The sequence below is a fragment of the Mauremys mutica genome, chromosome 12, assembly GCF_020497125.1.
Source record: "Mauremys mutica isolate MM-2020 ecotype Southern chromosome 12, ASM2049712v1, whole genome shotgun sequence".
Taxonomy (NCBI): domain Eukaryota; kingdom Metazoa; phylum Chordata; order Testudines; family Geoemydidae; genus Mauremys; species Mauremys mutica.
In genome coordinates, this window is record NC_059083.1 from 74,695,690 (window position 1) to 74,710,714 (window position 15,025).

Consider the following 15,025-nt stretch of genomic DNA (forward strand, 5'->3'; position numbering starts at 1 on the left):
TGGGTTGACCAGTATGAATACAATGTATAAGGCCTTGCAGTACAGGGATCATAGTTCAAATCTAATTTATATATAGCAGCAATAAAACCAGCAGTAACATATACAAACAAAAGCGGCACAAAAGCCGGGGGACAAAAAAGCCTGCCCAAGCCCCACTGCCCTGGGTGTGGGGGACCAAAGCCCAAGGGCTTCAGCCCCAGGCAGGGGACCTGTAACCTGAGCCCTCAGGCGGTTGGGCTCAGACTTCAGCTCTGGAGACCCCATTAAAATGAGGTCGGGACCCACTTTGGGGTCCCAACCCACAGTTTGAGAACCGCTGAGATAAGGTACTTAAACTAAATCTTTAGAATCTGAACACCGTTCCCCAGCAGGTTCGCTATTTTCCAGCCTGTTCAAGTCAGTGATCCTGAAACAGGCATGGTAAACCTGCTTGTGTTCCAGACATGTGCTCCAAGCATGGTTTTTGGAGAGAGAAAGTCTGAAGGAAGGACATTTCATTTGACTCCTACAAACAGGGAAAGTTTTTAATCTTTAACCCCATGTCCGGTTACCTGTGGTATTTCAACAGTTCCCTATTTTAAACTAAAACCAAACTTCATGATGTCAGTGAAAATCAAACAAGCAATAGAGGGCTGAAGTAAACAGAGAAAGAGACTTACTCTTCCACGTGTGTTGGCACCTGGAGTACAGGATCTGCACAAACAGAACATGCAGGAGTCAATATATAGGCAATTAAAAGTCATGAACTCACACCAAACCCAGGATTAACCATTTTGTGAGCCACGTTGGGTGCCTGAGGGAGTCATCCATAGGAATGTATAGCATCATAACATTGCACCCATCTGACAATGCAAACGGGACTTGTAATTTATTATATCCCTTTGTAAGCATCAGCAGGGCACGTTTGCTCCCTATAAAGCTACCTTTGTACTCAACCCTATCCACACTCCTCCACTCTCAACAGGTAACTCCCAAAACCATCAACAGGAGGGGATTCACATGGAGCAGCAGTGTCACATCATGTCATGAGTCATCTCTATATCTTTCCTTGGCCACAAGTACACTACATTGCATGTAAAGGCACCTTTCTAGTGGCAAAAACTACCTCTTCTTCTAAAAACAAGTTCCTTGGTGTCTGGTCCTTGGCTGCCCAGAAGGAAGCTGATCATAATTTCCACGCAGCCACAGTGACAGGCTTCCGTGATCAATTTTGTTTAAACACATGTAAACATTCATTAATGTTAATGGGTCATGGAGAACAGAGAGAGAAGAATATAAATTTTAATGTCTGAATGCAAAAGGGCCTGCTTAATGCCTCTTTCATCTGTATTTTATGATCACTCACTATTCTGTGTCTAAGCAGGCAGGCAAGCATATACTTCCTTAGCGAACTTCACACTTAATTTACGATGCAACTTGTAAACTGAGGACCTGGTTCTGCTCCCATTGAAATCAACAGGAACACAACCACTGATTTAAGCGGGAAGCAGATCGAGACTTAAACCAGAACAACCCTATTCAACTTCCTACTCCCACGGAAAATGTATGGGATATGGAATAATTTAACAAATTAAAAGGTCACTGAAAAAAGCCACAGTGTCCCAAGAACCTTCCTTCATATCTGTCTGTGACAGAAAGGATCATCTGAACACTCAAGGAAAAGTGCATTTAAATGATATTTGGGGAAGTTTCACTGGAAAAATCCATTATTCACCCCTCAGCATTGCAAGTTCTCATGATTTTACTGCAAATCTCACAGTATTTAGTATTTTTCTTAAAGCCCGATCCCGGATTTCCTGTGATTCCATGACAGTTACAGCTTTCATTTAAAAAAGAGAATTTCTGGACCTTTTGGATGCAGAGGAAAGCTTGAAAACATGATTCCTAAAGGCTCTCACAAGTAGGCATATTTAAAAAAAGGTTGTTTTTGTTTTTTTTAATCTCCTGATTTTTTTAGGCTAACCTCATACTGTTTTGGGGCTTAAGGTTTGAATGCCTGGGGTTGACAATACTGGTACCAATATGCAGAGATACCCGAGTGTGCAGCATATACTCTTGTGTGCACAAAGCATGCATCCTTCCCCCTCAGCTGTAAGAAAGCTTTTAAAATAAACCAGAAGGTAGGGATCACAACAGGTTCTTGCTCCCAAAAGATAAAAACATTAAAATAATTCAATGAATAAAGAAAACAGATTAAAGTTGACCAAACAAGCTACTGCAAAAAGCAACTCTTATTTATCTTTTACACCAGTTCTCTCTCCGCACACACACAAACAAAATGATGCAAGAGGAAGGAAATAAGGGCTCAAACATTCGCTTATGAGAGACTTTGATTGGGAAGTTGGCACATGTACTAGAGATTTCAAATACACGACAGTAAGAGCAGATCTATGCAAGATAAGGGCAACAGACTCACATCCCTCCATTCCCCATGTACTGCAGCACACACACTGCTAGATCTGAAGAACAGTAGCGGAGCTTCCCCCACACCTTCAGCCATTTCTTCTCTTCCACTAAACAGCCCCACAGAGCAGCTGAGTTCAACAGGATCCAGAGTTTTGTTTGCTTTTTAAAACCTAAAAGATGACTGAGTAGGTTCTTTCTTAAAGCAGACAGAGCAGTTTAATTCAAAAGCACATAAATCTTCTGGAAGAAACCCAATTCATGGGTGTGAAGCCAGCGCTCTGTTATGCTGTTCAGCAGTGTTACACTTGTAGATTAGATCGCCCAGGGAGGCCATGGCAATAAAGGGTTGATGCTCCCTACACACTAGCCCAGGGGTTCTCAAATTGGGGGTTGGGACTCCTCAGGGGGTCATGAGGTTATTACATGGGAGGTCGCGAGCTGTCAGCCTCCACCCTATACCCAGCTTTGCCTCCAGCATTTTTAATGGCATTAAATATATAAAAAAGTGTTTTTAATTTATGAGGGAGGGGGGATTCGCACTCAGAGGCTTGCTATGTGAAAGGGGTCACCAGTACAATAGTTTGAGAACCACTGCACTAGCCTGTATATGTCATGGAAAGCAGGAACCAGGACACTACCTGCTTAAATCAAATCATTTACTTAAAGATGAACTATCACAGTAATTATCGTTGGTCTAGGCAGGACAGGGATAGGGTTTAGAGCTACAGCTGGCAATACAATGTACTGCTGTATTTCATTTGTTGTGGGTCCAAGTGCCACAGCAATAAGCCCCAAAAGCAATTACATTTCGAAGGCCTTTGAAATAGAGCAGCTAAGTGATTCCTAGTTGTACTATCTCCACAGACCTGTTTGGTTAATCAGAATAATTTTTCCACCCAGCTACATAGAAGAACAAACTGCAACAACTCATTTTCATCTGTTCAGGGGAGAAAATGGTCTGAACAAACCAATTTTTTCACTCTTCCCTCATAGGTCATGTTTTCTAGACCTTTAATCATTTTTGTTGCTCTTCTCTGGAATTTCTCCAATTTGTCCACATCTTTCCTGAAATGGGGTGCCCAGAACTGGACACAGTACTCCAGTTGAGGCCTAATCAGTGCGGAGTAGAGCAGGAGAATTACTTCTAGTGCCTTACTTACAACACTCCCGCTAATACATCCCAGAATGATGTTTGCTTTTTTTGCAATAGTGTCACGTTGTTGACTCATATTTAGCTTATGGTCCACTATGATCCCCAGATCCCTTTCTGCAGTACTCCTTCCTAGGCAGTCATTTCCTATTTTGTATGTGTGCAACTGATTGTTCCTTCCTAAATGGAGTACTTTGCATTTGCCCTTATTGAATTTCATCCTATTTACTTCAGACCATTTCTCTGGTTTGTTCAGATCATGTTGACTTTTAATCCTATCCTCCAAAGCACTTGTAACCCTTCCCAGCTTGTTATCATCTGCAAACTTTCCATCTAAATATCCATCTAATACAGGGGTTCCCAAACTTGGTTCACAGCATGTTCAGGGTAAGCCTCTGGTGGGCCGTGAGATGGTTTGTTTACCTCAGCATCTGCAGGTACGGCTGCTCGCAGCTCCCAGTAGCTGCGGTTTGCCGTTCCTGGCTAATGGGAGCTGTGGGAAGCTGATTTCCAAATCATCTCCTCACCAAAGATGCGTAGCAAAGAAAAAGCATGAGATGCCTGATGTAGGGTTTGGTTCAACTCAACAATAAAAAAACCAAAGACCCCTGTGAACTAAAGAGTGATCAGAAACCATAAGTGTCCATCAGAATCTGGGTGAGACAGACTAAAGGGAGAAAGAGATAGGACTACTATAGGCTAAGGTATTTATAGTCACAATGACCTCACAGGAAGGGGGAAAAATGTTATTTGGTGATACAAGAGCATCATAAATCAGCAGTAAATGGCAAATGCTTCTGTTAAGTCAAACTTTAATTCAAATGTTACAAGCACTGCTTGAGGCAAACACCAAGTGACTTTGCAAGTTCTTGATGAACTGATTATGTACAGAAATTTCTGATGTGGGAAGACATAAGCTGCTTTTGGTAATTTCAAAGATTTATATTGTCAGTCTATCTTCAGCAACAGTACTTGAGCAATGCTGCCAAAAGCCCTATCTATGATCATCGCTTCCTCAAGTGATCGCTCATGATGATAAATCTGTACACTTTGGTTTTGAAATGGTATATTTGTTTTTTGGGTTTTTATTAAACTCAGCACAACATTACACATTTTAAAAATCACTTACTCCCTAGTCTAGACAAGTTCTTAGGTGACTATCTCTTGCCTCAACTCTTCCTTTAAACTTTTCAGACATTTTTAGTCTAAGGGTCTCTTATTTATTTGAATGTGAGAAGTAAGCCCATTGACAAACATGGTGTATAACTAGTGAGATCTGAATCAAGTTTCAACTTTTCTATTACACTATTTACTGACATACTATAACATGCACTCAAAGCTAATTCCAAATGTCACCTTTAATTTAAAGGCTGCACTCATCTTCTTACTGATGAAATCCATCATTATGTGTTACTTTACAACTTGCTTCTAAACGGAACAGGAAAGGATGTGGTGTTTTTTCTTTGTATAGATTAGTACTTCAGGTTTTTCAACTAATGTATGAGAAAAGGCTTTAACTGATATGAACAGCTGCAGGAATGGACAGAAGGTTAGATTCTAATTCGGAGTGTGTGTATCTGGCTTGTCCACAACCTTAGGCAAAGAGAGTTTTAACTGTCCTTTCCCCGCAAAAAAATTAGAATTCAATTACAAACAGCGTAAGTTCCATAAAGCATTTGTGGACTAAAAAAACCTTGAGTTCAACTTATCTTTTAATGCTGGAGAACCTACTCAAGAGGCATGCGCTTCAAGGCTCAGCTCAAAGTAAAGCTCCCCTCCCCCTTTCCTACTACCTAAGGGCTCTTAACCCAAGAATATGCTGCGATTTTATCTACCAACTATAACTAAGCAATATAAGAGATAGGAACACACACACATTCCTATCTCTTATGTTGTCTCTCTCTCTCTCACACACACACACACACACACACACACCTCTTAAACTCAGAGCTTTCTGAAGCTATTAGAGAAGAGTTTCAATCATGACAATTTCATCAACCAGTAGTACTCCCTTCAAGAGACTGAAGTCTCACAACACCAGAAATCCAATTAATGTCATCTCACCTTCCTCAATCAAGCGTTTCTGTAGAATTGTTGCATGTCCTCAAATATGGAAAGAATGTATTGTAATGCTATGAAAATAATGAGCTCTACTGTGATGTAAAAAGTATGTTCTCCAGTATTTCAGGTAGATCCTTATAAAGATATCACCACGACTGTGAGAAAGTTCTTAAAACGTTCTTTCCTGGAATCATGATTTCAAGCTCAATCTCAAAGAAAGGGAAATAGTGATTCCTTAGAGGTGAGAATTCCAGCTTTTACTTACCCTCTCAGTGATGGTAATTTGATTTAGTAAATAGTCAAAATTAGCAAGGTGGGTGGACTAGATTAAGATGTTATACTTAAGGGGCACATCATTTTGTATTACTTACTGGACAAAAAACAAAACCAAACACCAATCCCATTAATGGCCTCCTAGAACATTGCCTAAATGTCCCATATGAATCATAAGAAATAGCTGCCTATATATAAAAAATATGGATCTGATTCATTTTCACTCCAGAGACTGCTTGCAGCAGAGCATAACCTGATTGAGGAAAATCTTTTCTGTTCCTTTACCCATAATACTCCACATCCAGTCTCAATTCATCCCTTGAAACAAATTTTCTGATTTCCTTAACACTTACATTATCTTTAATTAAAGTTTAAATGCCCTTGTGAAACTTCCTTCATGTGTCAGAGGGCGAACTCTTTCTTATTCTCTGTTGTGTGGTTTGGGACATACTACAACTTTATTTCAAAGTTTAATTTGAAATAAGAAGTTACCTTGGGATGAAAAAAGAAGCTTGTGAATCCAAGTTCATTGATATCTCATCTTCTGGTAGCTCCAATGTTAGCACAAGCAGACTAGTAAAATAAAGACTATCCTAGTAGAACTGATGTCAAGCTTTTTCTGCCTAATGGGCTAAAATGAAGAAGGCTCTTGTCACAGTTACTAGGCTCTCTGAGTGCACCCCCTCAGGTCTTGGGCCTCGAGCCCACTTCTCTCTTGGGGTGGAATCACGTAATTCTTCCACTTTCAGACCAGACCCTGCGCTGCAGTTCCCTGTGATCAATCGTGATTACCTCCGCAGGCCTGACTTATCTTCATGCCTACAGTTCTGTTTCCTCTGGGAACAATGACAGCAGTGACCAGACAGCTTCCTTAAAGAAACATATTATTTATTTAGAACCAAAGTATTTAAGAGAAAACGGATCTTAAAACAACAAGCCCGTCTATATGCATGCCTGCTTCTGCCTGAGGCTCACCATTCCCCGAATCTAGGAAAGATCCAGCTCCTTCAAACTCCAGCCTCTCTGTCAGCCTTTCTCCTTGGACAGCAGCTGACAACTCTCCCCTCTCCCAGCCAAGTCTTTTTAACTGTTCAGTGTCCTTTTGATCACTAGGCTCCCAACCTGGCAAAGCTGTCTCACTTCAAGCTGGAGCCTGGAAGTTTGCCCTTGTCCTGTAATTGCTTCCTATATTTGTTGGGAGGTTTGCTTATCTACATCTATTGTGCTGCTTTCCTGCTTGTTTTTTGCACTGTGCCACTATTACATTAGATCAAAACATTCATATAATTCAATATATAACAACTTCACTTCACTGACCAGTGCATCCCATTATTACATGTCACTATTCCTATGATTAAACACAGCAGCTGCACGCCTGCCACTGTCCTGTCAAAGCCCTCAAAAGTACTGCTAACCACAGAGAGATGGAAAAAACGATTGGCAAGGTCATTCAGTGCATACCCCTGATGATGCGGGAGTAGAAAATAATTTATTTCTTGAGATTTAACCAGTTTCCATTTTTGCAACTCTTTTCAAAAAAGATCTGTACTATTACAAATCCATGGGCTGGAAAATAAAGGGTTAGAAAATAAGAGGTTGCTTCTAGACTCTCTCCGAGGGCCCACTTACAAGAACAGAGTCAGGGGGCCTATTTACATAATGAATGTCCCTGGTTTTACCTCATTAATGGGGTCTAGTTATATCTCATTGGCAACAATGTTATAACCAGGCAGCAGTCAGATGCCCTGACCCAGTTCTGCTTGTAGTGTACTGTAGATGGACCCTATTAATGACAGACTAAATTAGTCTAGAATAATTCTAGACAGTATTTTGAAAAGACAGCCTGGAATTTTAAAGTAAAAAAGACAAATCCTGCCATATTTGTATTATTTGAGAATAATTCCTAGCAAATGGCATAATCCTAAAAGCTGAATACGAACATCTATCGCTTTAAATTCTCTCTCTCTGCCTCATAAAAAAAACGAGATAAGGAGAGATTTGCCCTTTGATGGTTCTTTTTAAATGCATGAGATATCACTTCAGATTTCCATCACTTTAATGTGCCTCTAGGTTGAACAGAAACACATGAAAACAATGACTGAAAAAGGAGAAGTGGCAGATTCTGAAACAGCAACTGAACTAGTTGCTGCCACAGTGGAATGAACTGGAAAAACGGTTTCTGAGCTAGGATCTCATCAGAAGATGTGGGCTAATGGACTGGGCTAAAAAGTGTGTGTCATCCCAGCTAAGCATTGCAACTTCTTTCAAAAAGATTAGAGACACTGACTCACAGTCCTCTGGAGTTTGCTAAGGACAGAGGAGTTGATCGCTTTAATGGATTTAACAGTTTCTCTCTCTAAAGTCCCTATGGGTTTTAATCTTTGGATCTGCAATTCTGTACCAAACAATCCTCCAAGGCTGGGAAACTATTATTCTTATGATTATTTATTTTACAGTAGGATCTATAGATCTCAATCTGAGCCCACTAACAGTGCTTGAAATATAGATTATACAAAGGGCCCAAACCTGCAACATCTATTCATGAATCCTTAACTTCAATGGGCTAGTCATGTCAGTAAGGCTTTGGAGGGTCAAGATTCTTTTTATAATTTATATTGACAACTGTTACTATGCTCAACATTGTGCAGAAAAGAACATACAGTCCCTGCCCCAAAAAGCTTACACTCCAAATTAGACAATACACCCTATACTAGCTAAGGGAGGCAGTATGGAAAGGGTGCTGGACTGTGACTCTGGAGACCTGGCTCCATTTCTAGCACTGCCACTGATCTGCTGGGTGACCTTGGGCAAGTTACTTCATCACCCTGTGCCTCTATCAGGCTGGTGGGGCTGGTCAGCTCTGGCAAGCTGTCCACCCAGGAGACAGAAAACTCCAATTTCAAACCAAGAACATTTGGCCTGGCTGGCTGATTTGTATCAGTTGCCAATCACACATACTCTAAGAGTCTTCACACTGACTCTGACTAGTGGGACAAGGCAAAGGCAAAGCAAGCAAGCAACCTATACTGGCAATAGATATAGCCTCAAACCTGCACATGTTGTATATTCCTTTGGAAAATACTTGACGGAAGAAGTGGATTTTAGGTAGGTAGGGAGAATGAAGAGAAGGATCATTTGGGGCAAAAGGGCAAGGAGACTGGTCCAACCAGGACAGCGACACAGGATGCAAAGAAATAAACTGGAGAAGGACAAAGACAAAATATACCCAAAATAGCTCCTGAAACACTTCATACTTAAATTCTTGACCCTTCAAGATGCTGCTTATTAACAAAGTCAACAGACTAGCCCAGAGTTAACAAACTAGCCCAGAGTGCTTTTTGGGGAGGCAGTGGGGACAGTACTTCTTACGAAACACCGTCTGAACAAAGACCACTGACATAAGACTTTTTAAAATACAGACCATTATATTGATGACATTCAGGGGAGAACCATTCTTCAGATCCCATCTCGCCAATTGGCTCTGGGCCGCCTACTGTAACACTCTCAGATTTCTCATCTGGACTTTTTCTCCAGCTCAGTCTTCCCTGCCCTGAGAGATTTCCTTTCCTTCATTGTGGCACAGATTATAGTTTTGTGACCAAAGCAGGAGGCTGCCCAATAAGTCACTCGTAGGCTCATTACTGGCTGCTTGCTGGTAATTGATTCCATCATCTTCTATAGAAAGAATACTGCATAGTTGTCAGATACGTTTAGTCAAGAGCACATAAGAATAGTCTGAACTGCTGCACCCTAGCCTTGCAACACAAACTAAGGCGGTGACACAGAAGCAGCATCAGCAGCAATGCCATCTCTAACTGCAGAGCCCCATCGTTTTAAAAGAAAGATGACCTTTCAATCCAGAGGGTTTTATTGATTAGTCACTTAAGCCACTGTAGATACAGATTTCAATCAGAAGGGTGAGTGTTCATATTTTATGAGGAATAATGGTAAGAAAAAAAGTTAAAACGGAAAGAGCTGCAAGCTAACATGGAGACTGCTCAACAGCTTGTGAAAAGCGCAACTTTACATTGCCTGGATTTTGCCCTAATCGTAGCTTTGTTTAAATGATCGTTGTTTGGTGCAGTGGCCTGATGATACCCAAGTTGGCTTCTCAGTCTCTGGATTCCACAGACAGGCTGTCAGTGCTGAGGAAGCTTGCTTGGTGTTTTGACAGTGGTGAGAGGAGAAGGTAAGGGAGTGCGTCACACCGCTCAGAACTAACCACTCCTTTTGTTGATCAGAGATGGCACTTTAGAGACTTGTTCACAAGTGGTGTCCACACCCTGGAGCCTCAAAATGCTACGGCTGGACGGTTTAGGGCTCTAGCAGGGACAAAGGCTCTTCCAGAATCTGACTACCATTTTTTTCCCTAACAACTCTAGGACCATCTTTGTGAAGTGGATGTGATGATGCAACATCAGTTACATGGCCAGTCACTGAGGGCCCGTTGACACCATTGGAACCTGAAGGCACTCAGCACCTTGCAGTAACTGAGCCCACAGTTCACACTGCAGGCAACTGTATAATGTGTTCTTTCCTTTCTAAACTATTACCTCTCTCACTGTTTACTGACAGTTGATTTGTGCTGCACATGGGGAGAGAGAGCAGGAGCATTCAAATCACCTTTCTTGGCAGCACTAGATGAGGGCAGGAAACTCAAAGATTATTGTGGTGATAAGAGGCACTAGTTCATTTACTTTGCATTCCTGTAATACGTTTTAGTGCTAATCAGGACAAACTGTAAATGGAAAGATGTTCATGTTTGTTTAAGCACTACTAGAATGTGAACAACCCCCATTCCTGATACTAAGTTTTAGCACATGAAGACACATGGCTGTTTTGTTTTTAACAAGAAGGTACTATACCAGTTGGTCGTGCTAAATACCTAACTTCTTAAGTATAATAACAAAACCTTACGTCACTGATAAGTGATTTCACTGTGCTGTAGGTGACCTCGAGAGTATCTCAAGTCATGTGAACAACAACATATGCTTAATTTTCTGACATCTAGGGTACAAAGCAGCTGTCAGAGAACCCAGGCAGTGTGTGCAACTTAGAAGTTTCACAGAAAGTTTTGTATGAGTTACAAACTTATAGTTAACAGAGACAGACAGCACGACATATAGTAAACATACCAAATTCAGTACTAATATTACAGTTCTTCTGGTATTTAACCCAGCATTAGAGCAGGATGGTAGGTGGTTAGCCAACTCTGATGTTGGGCTCCCAGCACTACAGCTGTCACACATCTTTAATGTGGGTTTTTCACCAACCTGGTAGCAACCAACGGAAGATTCAGAAATGCCAATTTCAGTTAGAAATCTAATTTCCAAATTCAATTACCAGGTCATACATGTAGTTCCTTGCCTGTTGAGATTTCACAAGTTTCACTAAGCTAACCCAGAAACATGCAGCTTGTTTTTAAATGAATTCCAATGCTAATGAATATTACCATATATTTGTGCATTGAGGTTTGTGGTTTTCATTGCTATATAGAACCAAATCAATGGGTGATAAGCACTTCACAAAACACTAGTTGGGTGTACTGCACACAGATAAGGATCCAGAATATTAAGCAGTCAATAAAATAAAACTAGCACCACCAGACTGGATAATCCAATTCTGTAAGACATTAATGTACCAAAAAACAACAAAAAAACAATGGTGTTTTGCAACTTTTTTTTTTATAAGGAGGAGTAACTTAAACAATCTGAACTTAAACTAGTGTCCTCTCTTATTTTCATTAGTTAGGTACCCTCATCAGAGACACCTAACCTCTTCCCCTTAATAAGACTGCTTACAAGTGAAGGCCAACTACTGCACTGAGTCTATACAAGCGAGTCTAACTCTACAGAGGACAGGGCTATACACTTGTATGCACATATGCTGTGTTATGTCAGTATAGGTTAAAGTTTTTCTTAATATTAATATAGCTACAAGCAACAAGGCAATAGTGAATTAAGAGAGTAGTAATTTTCATTCTTCTAATCAAGACTGCTCAGGGATAGAGGGGATCTCCGTGCAACATTTACCTGGGTGAAAATATTGGTACAGAGGGGGGGGAAATTGTGAGGATACCCATAAACAGAGATTCCTGACATTTCTGGCTCACTGGCTTACCATTTCCTACTCCACAGTGGATAAGAGGGGGTTAAAAAGTGCTCCTTGTGCTCTTATAAAAATAACTGCTTGTTTGCTAGAACTACATTCAAACAATGAACCATCTCAAAGGACAGAAGAACTGGTTTGGACCACAGAGATCAGACTAGCAGAGTCCTTCACCACCAATTCAACCTGCCGACTGAAAGGGCAACTGGTTTACAAACACTGAGTAGAATGATGCAATCACTGTGACATTTCATTTAGCTGCTTTCTAATGGATTTCCAAAAGGTGAGGAGAAAGGGCTACATCTCAAATATACCTTTTATGTGTAATCAACCACCAGAGTCCAACCACAACCATTTTATTTTGTATTAAATGCCATGTTTTCACAAAGAAAAAACTGATCAAAAGCTATTCTTGTAAGAGCCTCTTTCTTATTATTTTATGTATTAAGTTATAAAAGTGTGCAGTCCCTAGCATGCAACTTGTTCAACGTCAACAATGACAGACCTGAACCATTAAACTTGTGTTATCCCTATTGCCATTTCCCTCAGGCACACAGCAGAGACAAGAGATGACCTTTATACCCTGCCCTTTAGGTTAATAGACTTAGGCTTTATTGTACCAATGGCAGAAGCTTATTCCAGGGTTAAGAGCCTTCCACTACAAATCTTTTGCCTCCAGTTCCCAGTGTATCAGCAGAAGAACCCCAGGGAACCTTTATTCTATTCTAATCAGAGGCTTATAAGGCACCCATCATGCCATGGTATTTGGGTGCCTACTCAAGATTCTTATACCATGACTCAGTTGCCATGGTAGCACATACAGAGTTGGGCTGAAATGAATTTGTTAGTCTCTAAGGTGCCACAAGTACTCCTGTTCTTTTTGCGGATACAGACTAACACGGCTGCTTCTCTGAAACCATCCAGAGAGTGACTCTTTTTCAAGTAATCAGACGCTTATCTGTGTACAGTTTTATAAATCAAATACTTTCAAGCACATTTGGAAGCAACCATAGAACTATTGCAGTATTCAGAGAATTAGTGCAACTGCTATGCTCCCCCACAGCTGGATAGGGGGAAAGCTATGTCCTGTAGTAGTGCTTTGTGTAATCCAATCTGGAAGGGACAAAGGTACTAAAAAATCCTTGCAGATCCACATTACCCAGTGCAGAAGAATGAACTTTAAAAGGGGACATTATGTCCAAAGGCAAATAAAGCTGTACAAATATTGCTAATGTGCAGGCCTGAACTAAGATGTTTGGTACAGTAATCGTATCTATAACCTCTGCCTAAATGTTCTGAAACATTAAAAAAAAATCAGATATAAAAAAAATCCACATGTGAAAATATACAGCTCAACATGATTACTGTAATGCTGCAGTTAGATATCAAGTCATGTCCAGAAGGAGAACAGCAGAGCTAAGGAATAGGTCTTTCAGTGTCTACATCTGTTTCAAAGATTTTTTTGGCTTCTGCACCCCTATGTTCATCCTTTACAAAACCACGATAGATTTTGTACAAAATATGTCTTGTGAGGAAGTATTTAAAAACTCATAATCAGCTGAAAATTATTGTCATGGTAAAATATGTGTATCAGCATTGTATGTAAAGTTATATACAGTTATTGAAGTTACTGCACAGAAGACAGGAGGACACCTTGTACTCACCTTCTTTTAAAGCCCACTTAATTGATCCTGTCCGTTTGCTGACAGCATGCAAACTTCCATCAAGGGTTGAAACAAACAACAGCGTTTCTGGCACAGTCACCGAGCTAGTGCTTCCATAGCACTGAAAAAGAAGAGCCCATAAATTTACAGTATAATTTGTTTACAATCTGTTACTTTTAATTATTTTATGCTGCAAAAAGTCAAGATTCTTTGGTTTTTCATGCAAGGATTAGTCTGCTTTCTGTAAGACAAACTGTTTTACCAAATCCCTGCTAAGCAGCTGTGTATAGTAGAGGATGAATGAATGTCACTCAGGGGCACCCAGTAAACCTGCAGGACAGAGGAAATGGCACTGCCAGACAGAAAATTGAGGAATGACTAGCACCAATCAGGAGATAAACTAAAGAATCTAAAATCTGAGCACTCATTTAGACCCCAGCATATCTCTTGGCTATTCCTGCTCCCAGAGCTCAGCCCTCCTGCTATATCAACACTGCAAAAACAAGCTGTGTTAGACACTTGGCGTGAAATCCTGGCCCTGTTAAATTCAATGGAAGTTTTACCATTAACTTTACCTTTAGTGTCAAGCCTTCTTTCCTACATGGGGTAGGGTACTATATTCTGCTATTCCTCTTGATACCAGTGGAGAAATCATTCTCAACACTGGTTTGCATAGGTGGGAGAACTGTTTACTACTTGTTGTCATTTTCATAGCACAGACAGTCTTTGAGTCTACCTATTATATACATGTAATTCTATCACAAGGCATCCCAGAACTATGTAAAAAGATAACTAGAACAACAAGGTTGGGTCAAAGGTGCTAGCAGACTAAACCAGAAACTTAATTGAGTCACGCCTCCCTCTCTACATGGTACAAAAAGAATCAATATATACCAACAGCCTCAACACATACATTTTGTTACAAGCCTTCAGTTATCACTCAAATAGCTTCCTTGTTTGTAAACTGTATTTGTATTGCTCATCAGCCTGCCATCTGCCTTGTCTGGGAAGTTTCAGAACTATATTTAAATCTCAAGCTACTATTGTTGGTAAGGTGAAACTGTGCATTGATAACCCAATGACTGAAATTTTAAAAATAATTTTTAGATAAATTCAAAGAGTTTTAGCCATATTAGAATTTGTGAAGGACAAAACATGAAGTTGCCAAGCTCAAAAGCTTTGGCTCACCTGTGGCTCTCTCCTTGGAAATTGTGGATGTTTTCAGAACAGATCAATTCTGCAGTAATATACCCTAGTTCTTTTCCGATTATATAGCAGTATATTATAAAGTAATACTTAACTCACTCCTAGGCACCACCCACTGACATAGTAATACAGTGAGCATGCATGTTCCATAAATATT

General features: G+C 40.4%; 1 protein-coding gene across 2 annotated transcripts in view; it reads right to left on the reverse strand.

The window, feature by feature from the left end:
• Positions 1 to 15,025, reverse strand: part of ERN1 (endoplasmic reticulum to nucleus signaling 1) — a 57,746-nt gene that overhangs the window by 22,510 nt on the left and 20,211 nt on the right. For both annotated transcript variants that reach the window (XM_044981572.1, XM_044981573.1), the window contains 2 exons: positions 13,663 to 13,783; positions 660 to 693 (listed from right to left, as the gene is read on the reverse strand). In XM_044981572.1, coding sequence (XP_044837507.1) covers positions 660 to 693; positions 13,663 to 13,783 — 155 coding nt within the window. The remainder of the gene's footprint in view (positions 1 to 659; positions 694 to 13,662; positions 13,784 to 15,025) is intronic.